General features: G+C 44.9%; 1 protein-coding gene across 2 annotated transcripts in view; it reads right to left on the bottom strand.

The window, feature by feature from the left end:
- The window catches only part of rnf123 (ring finger protein 123), a 718,228-nt gene that overhangs the window by 195,969 nt on the left and 501,329 nt on the right, over positions 1 to 20,930 (bottom strand). Inside the window, exon 35 of one of the 2 annotated variants that reach the window (XM_072472027.1) lies at positions 15,809 to 15,963. The exons of the other annotated variant lie outside the window; for it this stretch is intronic. Within the exon in view, the coding sequence (XP_072328128.1) occupies positions 15,945 to 15,963 (19 nt within the window). The 3' untranslated portion in view covers positions 15,809 to 15,944. Of the gene's footprint in view, positions 1 to 15,808; positions 15,964 to 20,930 lie in introns of those variants that run through there. 2 annotated transcript variants of the gene reach the window in all.

Here is a 20,930-nt window from a genome sequence, read left to right as displayed (position 1 = left end):
CTGGACACGGATGGAAAAAGGAGAGGAGAGTGGCCGGATTGCAGCGGATCCTTTGGAACAACGGCAAGGAAGGCAAGCAGAAACCAAGATGGCGTCGGAAGGTGGCAGTTTCATATGGGGCCCTGAACAACAAGAGTTCTTGAAATGCTGCGTGGAGGAGATTAAAAAGGAAATGAAGAAAGAGTTGTTGGCCCCGATATTACAGGCGATCGAAGGGCTGAAAGAGGAACAAAAGACCCAGGAGCAGGAGCTTCGGGTCGTGAAGGCGAAAGCAGCTGAGAATGAGAACGATATACAGGGCCTGGTGGTGAAGTCGGAGATACAGGAGGCACACCAGAAACGATGTGTGGAGAGGTTGGAGGCACTGGAAAACAACGCAAGGAGGAACAACTTGAGGATTCTTGGCCTTCCTGAAGGTGTGGAGGGGGCGGACGTCGGGGCATATGTGAGCACGATGCTGCACTCGTTAATGGGAGCAGAGGCCCCGACGGGTCCGTTGGAGGTGGAGGGAGCATACCGAGTTATGGTGCGAGGATCGAGAGCAGGAGAAACTCCCAGAGCCATAGTGGTGAGATTCCTCCGTTTTAAGGATAGAGAAATGGTCCTTAGATGGGCGAAGAAAACTCGGTGCAGTAAATGGGAGAACGCGGTGATCCGCGTTTATCAAGATTGGAGTGCGGAGGTGGCGAGAAGGAGGGCGAGCTTTAATCGGGCCAAGGCGGTACTTCACAAAAGGAAGATAAAATTTGGAATGCTGCAACCGGCAAGACTGTGGGTCACATATCAAGGGAGGCACCACTACTTTGAGACGGCGGATGAAGCGTGGACTTTTATTGTAGAAGAAAAATTGGAATGAGTGGATTATGAAAAAGAACGTTTGGACAAAGTGGTGGGGCGAATGGGGGGGGGGGCGAAGAGGGGTTTTATGTTCTAATCCTGTGGTATGGTAACTTTTCTTTCTCCCACAGGTGGTGATGGGGGGAGGTGGGGAGGGAGAGGAGATGGGGCGTTGGCCATGGGAGGCGGGGCCGAGGGAGAGGCGCGGGCTTGGTTCCCGCGCTATGATAATTATGGCGGGAATAGAGAAGCAGGAAGGAGGGGGCGTCGCACGGTGCGAGCCGTGGTCACGGGGGGAAGCCGAGGTCAGCCAGAGTTTGCTGACTTCTGGGAGCAACATGGGGGGAGTAATTACGCTAGCGGGGGTTCTAGCGCGGGGGGGGTGGGAGGGGGGAATTACTGGGTTGCTGCTGCTGGGGAAAGGGGGGAGTGGGTACGGGAGAGGATGGGCGGGGGGGCACCGCCTGGGGGAGATACAGCTGCGTGGGAACTGGGTGAGAAGCTGGAAAAAGATGATGGCTAACCGGCAAGGGGGGGGGGGGGGGGGGGGTGGGAAGCCCCCCAACTCGGCTGATCACGTGGAACGTGAGAGGGCTTAATGGGCCGATAAAGAGGGCACGAGTACTCGCACACCTTAAGAAACTTAAAGCAGATGTGGTTATGTTACAGGAAACGCACCTGAAACTGATAGACCAGGTCAGGCTGCGCAAAGGATGGGTGTTCCATTCGGGGCTGGATGCGAAAAACAGGGGGGTGGCTATATTAGTGGGGAAGCGGGTAATGTTCGAGGCAAAGACTATCGTGGCGGATAACGGGGGCAGATACGTGATGGTGAGTGGCAAATTACAGGGAGAGATGGTGGTTTTGGTAAACGTGTATGCCCCGAACTGGGACGATGCCAACTTTATGAGGCGAATGCTAGGCCGCATCCCGGACCTAGAGACGGGAAAGCTGATAATGGGGGGAGACTTTAACACGGTGTTGGAACCAAGGCTGGATAGGTCGAAGTCCAGGACTGGTAGGAGGCCGGCAGCAGCCAAGGTGCTTAAGGATTTTATGGAGCAGATGGGAGGGGTGGACCCGTGGAGATTCAGTAGACCTAGGAGTAAGGAGTTCTCGTTTTTCTCCTATGTCCATAAAGTCTATTCGCGCATAGACTTTTTTGTGTTGGGTAGGGCATTGATCCCGAGGGTGAGGGGAACGGAATATACGGCTATAGCCATTTCGGATCATGCCCCACACTGGGTAGACTTGGAGATAGGGGAGGAAACAAGAGGGCGCCCACCCTGGAGAATGGACATGGGACTAATGGCGGATGAGGGGGTGTGCCTAAGGGTGAGGGGATGTATTGAAAAGTACTTGGAACTCAATGACAATGGGGAGGTTCAGGTGGGAGTGGTCTGGGAGGCGTTGAAGGCGGTGGTTAGGGGGGAGCTGATATCAATAAGGACACATAAAGGGAAGCAGGAGAGTAAGGAACGGGAGCGGTTGCTGCAAGAACTTTTGAGGGTGGACAGACAATATGCGGAAGCACCGGAGGAGGGACTGTACAGGGAAAGGCAAAGGCTGCATGTGGAATTTGACTTGCTGACTACAGGCACTGCAGAGGCACAATGGAGGAAGGCGCAGGGTGTACAGTATGAATATGGAGAGAAGGCGAGTAGATTGCTGGCACACCAATTGAGGAAAAGGGGAGCAGCGAGGGAAATAGGGGGAGTGAGGGACGAGGAAGGAGAGACGGAGCGGGGAGCGGAGAGAGTGAATGAAGTGTTCAAGACATTTTATAAAAAATTGTATGAAGCTCAACCCCCGGATGAGAGGGAGAGAATGATGGATTTTTTGGATCGGCTGGAAATTCCCAAGGTGGAAGAGCAGGAAAGGGTGGGACTGGGAGCACAGATCACGGGAGAAGAAGTGGTGAAAGGAATTAGGAACATGCAGACGGGAAAGGCCCCGGGACCGGACGGATTCCCAGTTGAATTTTACAGAAAATATTTGGACTTGCTCGCCCCGCTACTGACGAGGACCTTTAATGAGGCAAAGGAAAGGGGACAACTGCCCCCGACTATGTCTGAAGCAACGATATCGCTTCTCTTAAAGAAGGAAAAGGATCCGCTACAATGCGGGTCCTACAGACCAATTTCCCTCCTAAATGTGGATGCCAAGGTCCTGGCCAAGGTAATGGCAATGAGAATAGAGGAATGTGTCCCGGGGGTGGTTCATGAGGACCAAACTGGGTTTGTGAAGGGGAGACAGCTGAACACGAATATACGGAGGCTGTTAGGGGTAATGATGATGGCCCCACCAGAGGGTGAAACGGTGATAGTAGTGGCGATGGATGCCGAGAAAGCATTTGATAGAGTGGAATGGGATTATCTGTGGGAGGTGTTGAGGAGATTTGGTTTTGGAGAGGGGTATGTTAGATGGGTGCAGCTGTTGTATAGGGCCCCAGTGGCGAGTGTGGTCACGAATGGACGGGGATCGGCATATTTTCGGCTCCATAGAGGGACAAGGCAGGGATGTCCTCTGTCCCCATTACTGTTTGCACTGGCGATTGAGCCCCTGGCGATAGCGCTGAGAGGTTCCAAGAGATGGAGGGGAATACTTAGGGGAGGAGAAGAACACCGGGTATCTTTATATGCGGATGATTTGCTACTATATGTGGCGGATCCGGCGGAGGGGATGCCAGAAATAATGCGGATACTTGGGGAGTTTGGGGATTTTTCAGGGTATAAATTGAACATGGGGAAGAGTGAGCTGTTTGTGGTACATCCAGGGGAGCAGAGTAGAGAAATAGAAGACCTACCGTTGAGGAAGGTAACAAGAGACTTTCGTTACCTGGGGATCCAGATAGCTAAGAATTGGGGCACATTGCACAGGCTAAATTTAACGCGGTTGGTGGAACAGATGGAGGAAGATTTCAAGAGATGGGATATGGTAGCACTGTCAATGGCAGGGAGGGTGCAGGCGGTTAAGATGGTGGTCCTCCCGAGATTCCTCTTTGTGTTTCAGTGCCTCCCGGTGGTGATCACGAAGGCTTTTTTTAAAAGGATAGAAAAGAGCATCATGGGTTTTGTTTGGGCCGGGAAGACTCCGAGAGTGAGGAAGGGATTCTTACAGCGTAGTAGGGATAGGGGGGGGCTGGCACTACCGAGCCTAAGTGAGTATTATTGGGCCGCTAATATTTCAATGGTGAGTAAGTGGATGGGAGAGGAGGAAGGAGCGGCGTGGAAGAGATTAGAGAGGGCGTCCTGTAGGGGGACCAGCCTGCAGGCTATGGTGACAGCCCCATTGCCGTTCTCACCGAGGAACTATACCACGAGTCCGGTGGTGGTAGCTACACTGAAGATTTGGGGACAGTGGAGACGACATAGGGGAAAGACCGGAGCATTGGGGGGGTCCCCGATAAGAAACAACCATAGGTTTGCCCCGGGGGGAATGGATGGGGGATATGGAATGTGGCAAAGAGCAGGAATAACGCAACTGAAAGATCTATTTGTGGACGGGAAGTTCGCGAGTCTGGGAGCGCTGACCGAGAAATATGGGTTGCCCCAAGGGAATGCATTCAGGTACATGCAATTGAGGGCTTTTGCGAGGCAACAGGTGAGGGAATTCCCGCAGCTCCCGACACAAGAGGTGCAGGACAGAGTCATCTCAAAGAAATGGGTGGGGGGTGGTAAGGTGTCGGATATATATAGGGAAATGAGGGACGAAGGGGAGACTATGGTGGACGAACTAAAAGGGAAATGGGAAGAAGAGCTAGGGGAGGAGATCGAGGAGGGGCTGTGGGCAGATGCCCTAAACAGGGTAAACTCGTCGTCCTCGTGCGCCAGGCTAAGCCTGATTCAGTTTAAGGTATTACACAGGGCACATATGACTGGAACACGGCTCAGTAAATTTTTTGGGGTGGAGGATAGGTGTGCAAGGTGCTCGAGAAGCCCAGCGAATCATACCCATATGTTTTGGTCATGCCCGGCACTACAGGGGTTTTGGATGGGGGTGACAAAGGTGCTTTCGAAAGTAGTAGGAGTCCGGGTCGAACCAAGCTGGGGGCTGGCTATATTTGGGGTTGCACAAGAGCCGGGAGTGCAGGAGGCGAGAGAGGCCGATGTTTTGGCCTTTGCGTCCCTAGTAGCCCGGCGCAGGATATTGCTAATGTGGAAAGAAGCCAAGCCCCCGGGGGTGGAGACCTGGATAAATGACATGGCGGGGTTCATAAAGTTAGAGCGGATTAAGTTCGTCCTAAGGGGGTCGGCTCAAGGGTTCACCAGGCGGTGGCAACCGTTCGTCGAATATCTTGCGGAAAGATAGATGGGGGAAAAAAGAAGGCAGCAGTAGCAGCCCAGGACTTTGGGGGGGGGGGGGGAGGGATGGGGGGGGGGGGGGGGGGGTGTGGGTGGGGGGGGTGGCCTGAGACAAGGCAGTTGCCAATTAGGGCTAGTTTTTATTTTTGTTATTTAATATTTATTTATTTTTTGTTGTTTTTTTTTGTTTAAATAAAAAAGGTCATTATTATCTGTATTGTTATAATGTTGTGTAAAGGATGCACAATGTACTGTGTTGGTTGACCAAAAATTTTCAATAAAATATTTATTAAAAAAAAAAAAAATGATTGCTTATTATTGTGCGGAGAATATTGCAATGGTGCTAAGTCGGCTGTGGAGGAGGGCTCGGTTTGGGGGCAGGTGGAGACGGCATCGTCTGGGGGAGCAGGTTTGAGGGCTTTGTTGCTTGCACCTTTGCCATTCTCGCTGGCCAGATGCGCCGCGAGCCCAGTAGTGCTGTTGGCCTTAAGGGTGTGGGGGGTGGGGGTCCCGCCCCTGGGGTTGCAGGACAAGTTGCTGTTGAAGGATGGAATGGGGAGGGGAGGTGTAGGATATCTATAAGGAATTGATGGAGTGGGAGGGCGCCCTAGTGAGGGATACTAAGTGTAAATGGGAGGAGGAGTTGGGAGGGGAGGTGGGCGGAGGCCTTGCGGAGGGTGAACAAATCCTCATTGTGTGCGAGGTTAAGCTTCAGTAGATTATGGTGGTGCATAGAGCTCATATGATGGTGGCGAGGATGAGTAGATCCTTTGCGGGGGTAGAGGATGGGTGCAGGCGTGTCCAAGACAGGCGGGATGTGGTGGGGTGTTGGTGTCAGATGGGCAGGAGGGTGGTGGCTGTTTATTGAGTTGATGTGTTGTTCTGATATTTTGTGTATATATGTGAAAACACCTTGTATTAAAATATTTCTAAAAAAAGGAATAGACAATAAATGCTGGCCTTGCCAGTGATGCTCATATTCTATGAACAGATTTTTAAAAATCTCCAATCCCTTTGTGGCTAAAATACCATTTGCTTTTTCAATGACTTGCCTGCTAACCTTGTGATTTGTGTACAATAAAACCCATGTCCCTCTGAATAACAACATTTCCCTATTTCTCACCAGTTAAAAAATATTATTTTTTATTTTTCATACCAAAGTGGATAACTATACATTGTTATATTTCATCTACTATGTTTTTGCCCACTCAATTCAAGCTGTCTACATCCTATTGCAGTCTCTTTTGTGTTGTCCTCACAGCTTACGTTCTTGCCTAGCTTTGTATCATCAACAAATTTGGACAAATTGCATTCAGTCCTTTCATCTAAGTCATTAATCTAGGTTGTAAACAGTGCAGCCACTTCTTTAAAAACCCAAGTGTTGACCATCAGGATTCGTTTCCTTAAGTTCTTCATTTTCGCTAGTCTATCGGTTCCCCACTTAGGGAATGTTTTTTGTACCTTCTACCATAAAGACAGTACAAAGTATGCATACAAACATACATATTAGGAGGTGTGGGCCATTTGTTATGACCATGGATGGTCTGATTGCAGCTTCAACTCTATTCCCCTACCGAGCCCCTTGTCAATCAAGAATCTAACTCAGCTGAAAAATATTGTCTCCACTGCTCTCTGGAAAGAGGATTCCACAGTTTTGGTTAAGATCAAGTGTAGTATATGCTCTGCCTTTTGGCTCAGATCTTGTCTGTCTCTATTGTGGGGCCAATGAATTGGATTCAATTTGAATTTGAATTGTTTTTTGGAGCAGGCAAGGAGCTGAATTAGGGGTTCACCCCTGTCCACACTGAGCCCTGGCTTTGGAACTCAGAAAAAGTAATTTAAAAAAAATTAGCCCTCAAGAGAGAAAATAATTCTCATCTCCATCTTAAATGGGAGACACCTTATTTTTAAACTGTGTCCCCTAGTTCCAGTTTCTCTCACAAGGGGAAACATCCTGTCAGCATTCACTCTGTCAAGTTCCCTCATGGTCTTAAGAGTCCAGGCTTGGGCTGGCAAGTGGCAAGTTACATTTGCGCCACACAAGTGCCAGGCAATGACCATCTCCTACAAGAGAGGATATAACCACTGCCCCTTGACATTCAATGGCATTACACTTGCTGTATCCCAAACAATCAACATCCTGGGGGGGGTTACCATTGATCAGAAACTGAAATTAACTAGCCACATTAATACTGTGGCTACCAGGGCAGGTCAAAGACTTGGAATCCTTCGGCAAGTAACTCACCTCCTGACCCCTCCCAAAGCCTGTCCACCATCTACAAGGCACAAGTCAGGAGTGTAATGATATACTATCTGTTGTGCTTATGATCTTGTCTTCCAGTGATTCTACAGAAGTGACTGACTTAGCCAGAACGATGATTTATTAATGTACACGTGGCAAGGTAACGATCAGAATCTTATACAGATCAAGTTATCATAGAGTTACATTAGACTCTCTCGGAACTACCCTTATGTGCGACTGTCCTCATGTATGCCTTACAACTGTGGAATGGAAGTCAATGAGTTACCAATTTAGAAGCATGCTGGGTCTATTGACTATATTTTAACAATGCTTTTGGACTAAAATAAGTCGGTCAGGTAACATAAACAAAATACTGCTTAATATTCTGCTCTCAGCCTTATTATGAAAACAATTGTCCTCCGAAAGATAACAAAATGTGTACTCGAATTGTTTATCCAAGGGCAAGAACATACGTACTACGTATTTCATCTTATGTACTTTCCAAGGTCTATTTAATATAAATTTAATGTTTACTTCAAGCTGCTATTTTTTCAGACTATAAAATATGCATTCTTCAATCGAATTTCAGAGTGCGGTGCAATAGCTTTTGCAGCTGGAACACGCTCTCTCCGCAAATATATTTGGTTAAATAAATTTCCTTAAATCGAATCTCGAGGAATTGTCTTGATTATGATTTCCACGACAAATTGGAGTAGTCGTTGCAGTTTCCCTAATTTAACGGGACGTGAACCCCAAAACGATTCTCTAAACAGGACTCTCTCAGCTGAAAGGGAGAGAGCCAAACTGCGACCCCAGCTGAACGGGGGGTCTGCGGCTGACAGCCTTAATTACTGGCCAGTGACTCACGCTAGGAGAGTTATCTTAATTAATAAATTAATGATAGCTGCATGGGAAGAAAAAGGTGCCTTGGAGACTAAAATTAAAAAAAAAAGACTTTGAGGATCGTGAAAGGATAAACACCGATGTGCGCTCCCTGTAGCATTTGTAAATGATTTCCGCGGTCATTGTTATTGTTATGTATATGTTCTAAAGTATTTTGCAGAAGGAACGATGAGCAATAAACTCAACGCCCCCTCACAGGTCGTCCCGAAGCCTCGGTAAAGACATCCGGAGCGAGAAAGAAGGTGAACCCCTTAAAGAGGACAGATAAGGGAGTCAAAATGAGTAAGAAAATGAAAAGAAACATTCGTAAAGCAACAGAATGAGGGAGGAAAACCTATATGTCCCGCATAGGAATCTAATGAAGCTGACCCCCTCTTGAAACAAAAAACAGGGGAGTAAAAGTAAATAGAAGATCAAGGTAAAAGCGTAACAGAAGGGTTCCTGTAGAAAAGGGAATTCAGATTTGTGTGAGATAAGGCTAACGGTTAACTGTGATATTTGTGAGCTGTGAGAATCTGTATGTTTTGTTTAACCAATTCATTTTAGTCAAAGCATGAAGTGCTAAGTGGGTTGTATTTTTTATCGTCTGTCATTGTGAGTCAGAGTCAGAGATTATAACTTAAGTGATTTTGTTGAGATTTCTCTAATGAACTGAAACATATGGAAACTAAAATCAGTTTAGAAGAAAGTGCGTTTATGAATAAAAGTAACTGAATATGAATACGTTTTTAGATTACGTGAAAAGATGTAGATGGCATCATGCCAAGTTCTCCGCCCCTTAGATTCTGCAGGAAATATTAATTATTTCAGCAGACATTGTTTTTTTCTGAACTGACAAAGAAAAAAAATATGTCTCTAAGAATAGCTAACGCCTATAAAATCAGTCATTGGAAATTGACTTAAATGTGTGCTATTTATAGCTCCCTCCCAGGGGATGTTTTGCTGCTTCTAAAATACTCTTATGGCGCATCTTGGCCAGCTTTGAAGCATTGGGGTTGCAGTCCCACCCGACATAAATGGGGGCTGGATTCCCAATAATGATAATAATTTGAATGAAGGAAATGAGTCCCTCGAACACTGGTTAGCAAATAGAGGGAAAGAGGCTATCATGCAAGGGGCCAAGAAGCATTTAACCCCCCCAGGAAGGATGTACCGCAACTTGCGACACCTTCCCCTATTAGGCAGACACTCTGCAAATTAGGATTGGTAATACATTGCATTGATAATGGAATGTTTGTAGAACTATCTCAAATACGAGCTCACCAGCTGAAAAATTTAATAACTTCTGAGCCTGCGCCCGATCGCTCTGTGCCTGTGTTCCATGCTGGCAGCTGAACGTCAACCCTTACAGTACCACTGTTTAAAAAAAAAAAAAATTTTTTAAACTGCAGGAAGTCGTACAAAAGATTAATGACCCTTGGGCACAGCTATTAAAACTGATTAAAAGCTGATAGAGTCCAGATGAGAGAATATAGTAACCCATTGCATGGCTTGGTATGTTTGTGAGGATGAGCACGCATACAATTTACAAACACAAAGTCATTAAAGGAAAGCAGACCTCCTTTTTATTTTTCGGTGTTGTGGGATTAGGAATGTTAGTACAGTTGATCCATAGACAGAGGGTCCTTTTTAGGATGGGTTTAACTTCAGAACCCTTGTTAACATTGGCCGTAAGACATCCCTCTAAGGCAAAGCAAATAGGAGAAGTGATCAAAGAGGCCAAAGGAAAAAAGTAATACATGGGATGTATATTGAAATGGACGGACAAAATTGCCTGATAGAATTTTATGGCAAACAGGAAGGCAAAGTGACCTGGAAAGAGGAGCAATGGCCCGCTACATTTGAAAGACAACAACCTTCCTGAGAGAGCCATCATTTACTCCCTTCAATCCTGGCCCAGGTACTGGCACATCTATGGGCCCAACATAAAATTCATGTTGTAAAAGTACATTGCTGAATTCTGCCCCAGCGCATAGGGAGTAGTTACAGAACAACGTTGCCCTGCCCTGCTTAAAACTATACTGGTTGGCACCGGAAGCAGAAAAAGGGATAGAGGGAGTGATCAATGCACTATTACAGCAAGGGGTGCTGAAGGGAACACAAAGCCCCTGTAACACCCCTATATTCCCCATTCCAAAGGTAGGAAGACCCAACGAGTGGTGGTTTGGACAAGATCTCAGAGCCATCAATAAAATTGTCAGCACTATTGCTCCATTGGTGCCGGACACAATGTCATTTTGTCTTTTATACCACCAACAACGGATACTTTCTCAGCCTTTTTCTCCATTACATTGCACCCAGAAAGTCAATATCTATTTGCCTTTACATATTGGAATTAACAGTATTAAAAGAGACTTGGACGAGTGCCAGCTGTCTGCAGGCTCAACATTCCCTCAATATGATGACAATTTATTGATAGCCTCAGAGGGAGGGCTAGTTTGTCAACAGAATACCCTTTTGTTATTATCACATCTGGCAGAAAGAGGGCATAGGGTCTCAATGGACAAGCTGCGATTCTGTCAGGTGATAGTTCAGTATTTGGGATTTCAGCTGCAGCAAGGACAACGGAGGCTTGGGTCTGAAAGCGTACAGGCTGTAGCAAGAGTTCCAACTCCACGCACGAAAAAGGAAACCTTTGCCTTCCTCGGAATTGTGGGCTATTGCAGGTAGTTGATACCGGACGATAGAGAGATGGACGCAGTACTGCGCAAGGCTACCCTACAGGATGCCCCTTCAGTTGTTACCTGGATCCCAGAGAGGGAGCAAGCATTTCAAATTTGAAACAAGCCATGATTAGCGCCCCTACCTTGGGACTTCCTAATTTCAGCAAGCCCTTTACTCTTTATGTGAATGAAGCATGGGGATTTGCAACAGGGGTCCTGGTGCAAGAGCATTGAGGAGGGAAAAGACCCCTTGCCTATTACTCGGTGGCCCTATGTGCTGTGTAAAGGGTATGCCAAATTGCTTAAGAGCAGTAGCAGCCACAGCGGCCATAGTAGAAAAAAAAAATCAGTTTTGCTGCTGCTTAATTCATCCACAACGTAGCATTTTACAGCGGCTCGACACACTGGGTACGAAGTAATCCTCTCTCAAACCAACTTTACCTACAAGCGAGTGCCAGCTGTCAACCCTGCTACACTCTTACCCACGCCCTCGGAAGCAGAACATATGTATGATCATGACTGTTTACCATTGGTTGAAGCCACCACAACCCCTTGATCTGATTCACCCACGAGAAAATCCAGACATCACCTTTTTCACCAATGGGTCAGCAAACCGACCAAATGATATGACCCTCCTGGCCGGCTATGCAATAGTAACTCCATCCGTAATACCTCGAGCATACCATTGTTGACATATAGCATGTGTCATTCCTCCTTTGCCCACATGAGCCTGCCTGCATATGTAAAGGACTCCATTTTCTCATCAACAAGGAGGGAATTGTGGAAGGGAAGTTAATGAGTTACCAATTGTGAAACATGCTGGGACTATTGACTATATTTTAACAATGCTTTTGGACTAAAATAAGTAGGTCAGGTAACATAAACAAAATACTGCTTAATATTCTGCTCTCAGCCTTATTATGAAAACAATTGTCCTCCGAAAGATAACAAAATGTGTACTCAAATTGTTTATCCAAGGGCAAGAACATACATACTACGTATTTCATCTTACGTACTTTCCAGGGTCTATTTAATATAAACATGCCTGTTTACTTCAAGCTGTTATTTTTTCAGACAATAAAATATGCATTCTTTAATCGAATCGCAGAGTGTGGTGCACTAGCTTTTGCAGCTGGAACACTCTCTCTCCGCAATACATTTCCTTAAATCGAATCTCGAGGAATTTGTCTTTATTATGATTTCCACGACAACAACCTTCTGCTCATTTCTGGATGCCACCTGACTGATGTCTGATGCCACCAGCTGGTGAGAGGTCTGACTGCTGATTACATGTAATATTATTTACAGGCATATCACCACACTCTCCACTTGCCTGGATGAGTGCAGCTCCAACAACTCAAGAAGCTCGACGCCATCCAAGACAAAGCAGCCCGCTTGATTGCTCCCCCTTCCACAAGCATTCAAACCCTCCACCACCAACGAACAGTGGCAGCCATGTGTACCATCTACAAGATGCACTGCAATAACTCACCAAGGTTCCTTAGACAGCACCTCCCAAACCCACGACCGCTACTATCTAGAAGGATAAGAGCACCAGATACCTGGGAAACCCACCACCTGGAGGTTTCCCTCCAGGTCACTTGCCATCCTGACTTGGAAATGTATCACTGCTCCATCACTGGCATTGGGGCAACATCCTGGAACTCCCTCCCTATCAGCACAGTAGGTATACTTACAACTCAAGGATCTAATTGGGATTTGCATACCTGAAACAAAGCTTCCCTACATGTTCCAGGCCTCTGTTATAAAGAATAATATTCAAGGTCAAGGGGAGAGACCCATTGGGGGCCAGTTAGCTCAGTTGGCTGGACAGCTGGTTCTTGATGTGGAGTGATACCAACAGCATGGGTTCAATTCCTGTACAGGTTGAGGTTATCCATGAACAATGCCCCAATTCTGAAGTGTGACGCCCCTCAGGTTAAATCACCACCAGTCCGCTCTCTCTCTCAAAGAGGAAAACAGTCTATGGTCCTCTGGGAGTATGGTGACTTTCACTAATATTCTATTAGCCTTTTTAGTTTTTTTTTGTATCGGACTATTGCACCTCACTGATTTCGTTCATGCTTTTGTGACCTCCAGACTTGGTTATTCCCGTGCACTCCTGGCTGATTTCCCACTTACAATCCTCTGTAAACTTGAGGTCTTTAGTCGCAACAGATTTGTTCATCAATCAACCTTGCGCTCACTGTCTACACTGGCTCCTAGCCAAGCAACAGCTTGATTTAAAAATCCTCATCCTTGCTTTCAAATCCCTCCGTGGCCTCACCCCTCCCTATCTCTGTAATGTCCTCCAGCCCCACAACCCTGCAAGATATTGACAATGCTCTAACTCTGGCCTCTTTTCCTCATTTTTAATCACTGCGCCAATGGTGGCCAGGCATCAAGTTACGTAGGCCTTAAGCTCTGGAGCAACCTCCCGACATGCTCTGTCTCTTTACATCGCTTTGCTTCTTTAAGACACTCCTCTCTTTGACACAGCTTTTGGTCATGTCTCCAAATATTTCCTCATGGGGCTGTGCAAGATTTTATTGCTTCTGCAAAGTACCTTGGGGCATTTCCTTATGTTGAAGGCACTAAATAAAACTAAACTGTCACTGTTAATCTATGCACATGGACCATTAAATCTCTCTGAGCTTCCACTGTTTCTAGCTTTTCACTACTCAAAAATATTAAATTCCCCGCTTTTGGTCCGAGTGAATGGCATCATACTTACCTGCACTGAAATTGATCTGCCACAGTTTGTACCGCTCACTTAATCAATCAATGTCTTTTCATTTTTGCTCTTATCTACACAGTTTGTTGTGTCGCCAATCTTATATGCCTCTCTATTAAGTTACTTAAATTATTAAAACATATAGTAAATAGTTGAAGCTTCAGTACAGGTCCTCAAGGAACTCCAACAGTTACCTCCTTCTAATTCGAGTACATATCCATTTATTCCGACTCCACTTCGAACACACAGCCAGGCGAATAACTTGTATTATACATTCATAGACACTCGCTAAGCCACCAATACTTGCTCAAGAAAATTTTTAGTTTCACTAGACATGATCTTTTCTTTACAAATTTAAGTAGGTTCATTCTCATCAGCCCAAATTTCTCAGAGTGCCCCGTCCTTATAGATTCCACTAACTTTCCCACAGCAGATAACACACTCATTTTCTAGTTTCTCCCCTTGTCATTCATAAACAATATATTACTGGTGTAAATACATAATAAACATATTTGCTCTCCACACATATCTCAGTTTTATAAATAAATGTTGCAGTGAGTGGAACAGCTTCTCATTACACTCGATGGGTACACTTTTCAATCAGGATGCTGCATTTTAAATTGACAGGTAATCTATTCCAGATAAGGTTGCACACTATGACTAAATGTATTCCCGGAGGTTTCATCCATGACTTGCCCCACACTATAGCCATTAGTCAATAGTCATGTCCATCCTTGTGGCACTGCCTTTCGATGTCAAATGGAAAGCAAAATGACTCATTACTCAAGTGGATGACCCTTGACTGTCAGCCAAACAGCCTTTACTTTTTCACCATTTTCAACATTTTTATATCTGGTAAAGAGAAATTCTCAGAGAAAAATACAAAAAACACAATTTCTCATTGTTCTAATGCTTTTCACCAAGATTGCAAATAGCATTGTCCAGGAGATTGATCACCAATTCCTGGAGGCTCCAGGCCAATGCTGGAGAATTGGCAACCTCAACTCCAGATTCACCCAGATACACAGATCAGTATTAGGACAATTCTTGAATCACTCCAGATACACACTGCTTAGATCAGTAATAGGACAATTCTGGAGTCACTCCAGTTGCATATTGCATAGATCAGTATTAGGACAATTCTTGAATCACTCCAGATACGCACTGTATAGATCAGGAATAGGACAATTCTTGAGGCAGTCCAGATACACACTGTGTAGATCAGTGATCAGGCAATTCTGGAGTCGCTCCAGATGCACACTGCATAGATCAGTAATAGGACAATTTTGGAGACACTCCAGATACACAATGTATAGATCAGTGATAATGCAATTCTGGAGTCACTCCAGATGCACACTGCATAGATCAGGAATAGGACAATTCTTGAGGCAGTCCAGATACACACTGTATAGATCAGTAATCGGACAATTCTTGATTCGCTCCAGGTACACACTGTATAGATCAGTAATCGGACAATTCTGGTGACATTCCAGATGCACACTGCATAGATCAGTAACAGGGGACAATTCTGGACTCACTCCAGGTACACACTGTGTAGATCAGTAGTAGGACAATTCTGGAGTCACTCCAGATGCATGCTACCTATTCAAAACCACAAGAATACCTGGGCAACTGTTTTAAACCAACAACTTCCTTTTAACATTAGAGCAAGCAAGCAGTAAAATTCCAAAGGAATTAATAGAAGGCAACAGTGATGTCAGCTTGAAGTTAAAGACAAAATATGATTTCCGTTGTGAAGAATGGAGAGAATATCCAATTAAAGTGAAAGCACAAATGTTAAATCTGCCACAGCATCAATGTTGTCAAATAAAGGCTGAATGCTCCAAATCAAAGAGATCCCTTGCCCCGAGTCATCCTAGCTATATGGATAATAATCAGTAGTCACAAGTAATAAATACAGCATCATCATATCAAAATCAATGGTGTGTCTTTAAAAGTAAATCTGACACTGCAGGAAGTTGTATGGTCAGTGCCATCAGCAATTCTGTATTGTGCTGCTCTCGGTGACAGGCAAGGTATAAGACAGGGCCACATCCATCATATTAAATTCAACTCCACTATTACTTACTGTGATATGTTAGCAGAAGTGTCTCGCCTCACCAGCTTGCACCCACTGTGCCACACCACAGGTCTGCAGTTCCAAGCTTCACCAAAGCACAAATCTCCAGATTCTTGGTGGCTTAAAAGGTAAACGTATTGAGCTGTGCTAGGAAGGCTCCAAAGATTGATCCGTACTGTTGCTAAGTTGGTTGATCCCAGCTGGAGAGGCGACAGGAGTGAAAAACAGACATCAAACTCCATTGCTCACCTCCTGTACCCATGCTCGCAACTTGTTTCTGTCCCTGGTAAATCATCCAGTGTTCTGAAATATTGTCAGTTGTAACCTTTCTGTCATTAAAAACAAAGACATTCTTGGGGGTGCGGATATCATTGGCAAAGGTTCGTTACCCCTAGTTATCACTGCAAATGTAGCAGATTGTCACATCTTTCAACAACTGCGTCTGGAAATCCTGGAGCTTTCAGCAAGACAGCACTGAAAGGTACATGCACATCACTGTTAGATTGGAATACCAAGGTGCACCCACAGCACTGTTAAATTGGAATGCCAAGGTACACCCACAGCACTGATCGATTGGAATACCAAGGTACACCCACAGTGTTGTCAGATTGGCATACAAGATACACCATTGTTGTTGTTAGAATGGAATAGCAATGTACACCCACAGCACTGTTAGAACGGTGTTGTTACATTGGAATACCAAGGTTTACCACAGTGTTGTTAGCTTGGAATACCAAGGTACACACACTGTTGTTAAGATTGGAATACCAAGGTACACACACTGTTAAGATTGGAATACCAAGGTACACCCACAGTGTTGTTAGAATGGCATACCAAGGTACACCCTCAGTGTTTTCACATTGGAATACCAAGGTGCACCCACTGTGTTGTGAGAATGGAATACCAAGGTACACTCACAGTGTTGTTACACTGCAATACCAAGGTACACCCACAGTGTTGTTATAATAATAATAGCGTATTGTCACAAGTAGGCTTCAATTAAGTTACTGTGAAAAGCCCCTAGTCGCCACATTCCGGCGCCTGTTCGGGGAGGCCGGTACGGGAATTGAACCCGTGCTGCTGGCCCTGTTCTGCATTACAAGCCAGCTGTTTAGCCCACTGTGCTAAACCTGCCCATTAGATTGGAATACCAAGATACACTCACAGTGTTGTTAGATTGGAATACCAAGGTACACACACAGTGCGGTTAGTTGGAATACCAAGGTACACCTGCAGTGTTGTTAGATTGGAATACCAAGATAGATCCAAAGCACTGATAGATTGGGATATGAAGGTACACCCACAGTGTTATTAGATTGAATAGAAAGGTACACCCACAGCACGGTTAGATTGGAATACCAAGGTACACACACAGTGCTGTTAGATTGGAATACCAATGTGCACCCCCAGTGGTGTTAGCTTGGAATACCAAGTTACACCTACATGCTGTTAGATTAGAATACCAAGGTACACCCACAGTACTGATAGATTGGAATACCAAGTTACACCCACATGCTGTTAGATTAGAATACCAAGGTACACCCACAGTACTGGTAGATTGGAATACCAAGTTACACCCACATGCTGTTAGATTAGAATATCAAGGTACACCCACAGCAATGTTAGATTGGAATATCAAGGTACACCCACATTGTTGTTATATTGGAATACTGTTATGGGCCAGGGTTCAAAGAACACCAAAGTGTATCATGGAGTTCACCTGACCCATAACTTTTAATAGATTTCGGTTATGGGGAGCACAAGGACCCACTATACAAGTGTGATGCAATAGAGATCTAAAGTACTTTTAAAACATTTTTTAAATGAATCTAGTTAACACTTTATAAATACACAGGAAACATCTTAACAACTATCAACACCAATAATCCCCACAGATACAATATTCTATAAGAAATCCTTCATAACTTTCCTAACAACATCCATAAGTCCAAAAGACCCTTTTTACAGAAAGACAGCAGGTTTAAATTCTCTACAGGAACAGTTATTACTTTGAAATCACCCAAATAAACATTCTTTAGCTTGTAGAGATATCCATATACATCTGCTTTCTTTCACTGTAGCTCTCCACTCTGAAAACGAAACTAAAATTCAGACATACACCAGCTTTTTGCTCAAAAGCGAAAGTAAAAGCTGAGTCACAGCTCAGCTCCACCCACACACTGACATCACTGCAGCTATTTGATAAACACCCATTTTGTAAAGGTACATCCACCATAGCTATTTGATAAATATCCATTTCTTAAAGGTACTCTCACATGATAATACCAAGGTACACCCACAGTGTTGTTAGATTGAATACAAAGGAACACAGTGTTGTTAGATTGGAGTATTAAGGTGCACCCATATCACTGTTAGACTGGAATACCAATGTACACCCACTGTGTGGCACGGTGGCACAGTGGTTAGCACTGCTGCCTCACAGGTATCTGTGTGGGTTTCGTCCGCGTGCTCCGATTTGCTCCCACAGTCCAAAGATATGCAGGTTAGGTGGATTGGCTTGTTATATTCGAATACCAAGGTACACCACTGCAGTTAGATTGGAATACGAATATACACCCACAGTGTTGTTAGATTGAATACAAAGGTACTCCCACGGTGTTGTTAGATTGGAGTACGCATGTCTACCCACAGTGTTGTTACATTCAATACATTAATGAGCTGGAAGAAGGAACTGAAGGCACCGTTGCTGAATTTGCAGATGATACAAAGATATGTAGAGGGATAGATAGTATTGAGGAAGCAGGGGGCTACAGAAAGATTGGGACAGGCTCAGAGAGTGGGCAAAGTGACAGATGGAATACAATGTGGAAAAGTGTGTTTATGCACTTTTGAAGGAGGAATGGAGGATTTTCAAAATGGGGAAATGTTTCGAAAATCAGAAGCACAAAGGGACTTGGGAGTCCTTGTTCACGATTCTCTTAAGGTAAAGCGTGCAGGTTCAGTCGGCAGTTTGGAAGGCAAATGCAATGTTAACATTCATGTCGAGAGGGCTAGAATAAAAGGCCAGGGATGTACTTCTGAGGTGGAAAAGGCTCTGGTCAGACCCCATTTGGAGTATTACGAGCGGTTTTGGGCCCTGTATCTAAGGAAGGATATGCTGGCCTTAGAAAGGGTCCAGAGGAGGTTCACAAGAATGATCCCTGGAATGAAGAGCTTGTCGTATGAGGAACAGTTGAGGACTCTGAGTCTGTACTCTTTTGAGTTTAGAAGGACGAGGGGGGGGAATCTTATTGAAACTTACAGCTGGTAGCTTGGAATACCAAGGTATACCCACAGTGCTGTTAGATTGGTATATCAAGGTACACCCACTGTGTTGTTAGAGTTAATAGAAAGGTGCACCCAAAGCAATGTTAGATTGGAATACCAAGGTACACCCACAGTTTTGTTAGCTTGGAATACCAAGGTACACCCACAGTACTGTTAGATTAGAATACCAAGGTACACCCACAGTGTTGTTAGATTGGAATACCAAGGTACACCCACAGTACTGTGAGCTTGGAATACCAAGGTACACCCAAAGTACTGTTAGATTGGAATACCAAGGTACACCCACAGTACTGTTAGATTGGAATACCAAGGTACACCCACAGTACTGTGAGCTTGGAATACCAAGGTACACCCACAGTACTGTTAGATTGGAATACCAAGGTACACCCACAGTACTGTTAGATTGGAATACCAAGGTACACCCACAGTACTGTTAGATTGGAATACCAAGGTACACCCACAGTGTTGTTAGCTTGGAATACCAAGGTACACCCACAGTACTGTGAGCTTGGAATACCAATGAGCACCCTCAGTGTTGTTAGATTGGAATATCAAGGTACACCCATGGTGCTGTTAGATTGGAATACCAAGGTACATCCACAGTACTGTTAGATTGGAATACCAAGGTACACCCACAGTGTTGTTAGCTTGGAATACCAAGGTACACCCACAGTGTTGTTAGATTGGAATACCAAGGTACACCCACAGTACTGTTAGATTGGAATACCAAGGTACACCCACAGTGTTGTTAGATTGGAATACCAAGGTACACCCACGGTGTTGTTAGCTTGGAATACCAAGGTACACCCACAGTACTGTTAGATTGGAATACCAAGGTACACCCAGTGTTGTTAGAATGGCATATCAAGGTACACCCACAGTGTTGTTAGCTTGGAATACCAATGAGCACCCACAGTGTTGTTAGATTGGAATACCAAGGCACACCCACAATGTTGTTAGATTGGAATACCAAGGTACACCCACAGTGTTGTTAGCTTGGAATACCAAGGTACACCCACAGTGTTGTTAGATTGAAATACCAATGAGCACCCACAGTGTTGTTAGATTGGAATACCAAGGCACACCCACAATGTTGTTAGATTGGAATACCAAGGTACACCCACAGTGTTGTTAGAATGGCATATCAAGGTACACCCACAGTGTTGTTAGATTGAAATACCAATGAGCACCCACAGTGTTGTTAGATTGGAATACCAAGGCACACCCACAATGTTGTTAGATTGGAATACCAAGGTACACCCACAGTGTTGTTAGAATGGCATATCAAGGTACACCCACAGTACTGTTAGATTGGAATACCAAGGTATACCTACAGTGTTGTTAGCTTGGAATACCAAGGCACACCCACAGTGTTGTTAGATTGGAATACCAAGGTACACCCACAGTGTTGTTAGCTTGGAATACCAAGGTACACCCACAGTGTTGTTACATTGGAATATAAGGTACACCCACTGTGCTGTTAGATTGGCATATCAAGGTACACCCACAGTACTGTTAGATTGGAATACCAAGGTATACCTACAGTGTTGTTAGCTTGGAATACCAAGGCACACCCACAGTGTTGTTAGATTGGAATACCAAGGTACACCCACAGTACTGTTAGATTGGAATATCAAGGTACACCCACAGTACTGTTAGATTGGAATACCAAGGTACACCCACAGTGTTGTTAGATTGGAATACCAAGGTACACCCACTGTGCTGTTAGATTGGAATACCAAGGTATACCTACAGTGTTGTTAGCTTGGAATACCAAGGTACACCCACAGTGTTGTTACATTGGAATACCAAGGTACACCCACAGTGTTGTTACATTGGAATACCAAGGTACACCCACTGTGCTGTTAGATTGGCATAT

The sequence above is a fragment of the Scyliorhinus torazame genome, chromosome 13, assembly GCF_047496885.1.
Source record: "Scyliorhinus torazame isolate Kashiwa2021f chromosome 13, sScyTor2.1, whole genome shotgun sequence".
NCBI lineage: Eukaryota > Metazoa > Chordata > Chondrichthyes > Carcharhiniformes > Scyliorhinidae > Scyliorhinus > Scyliorhinus torazame.
This window is presented reverse-complemented; position numbering and strand designations above follow the sequence as displayed.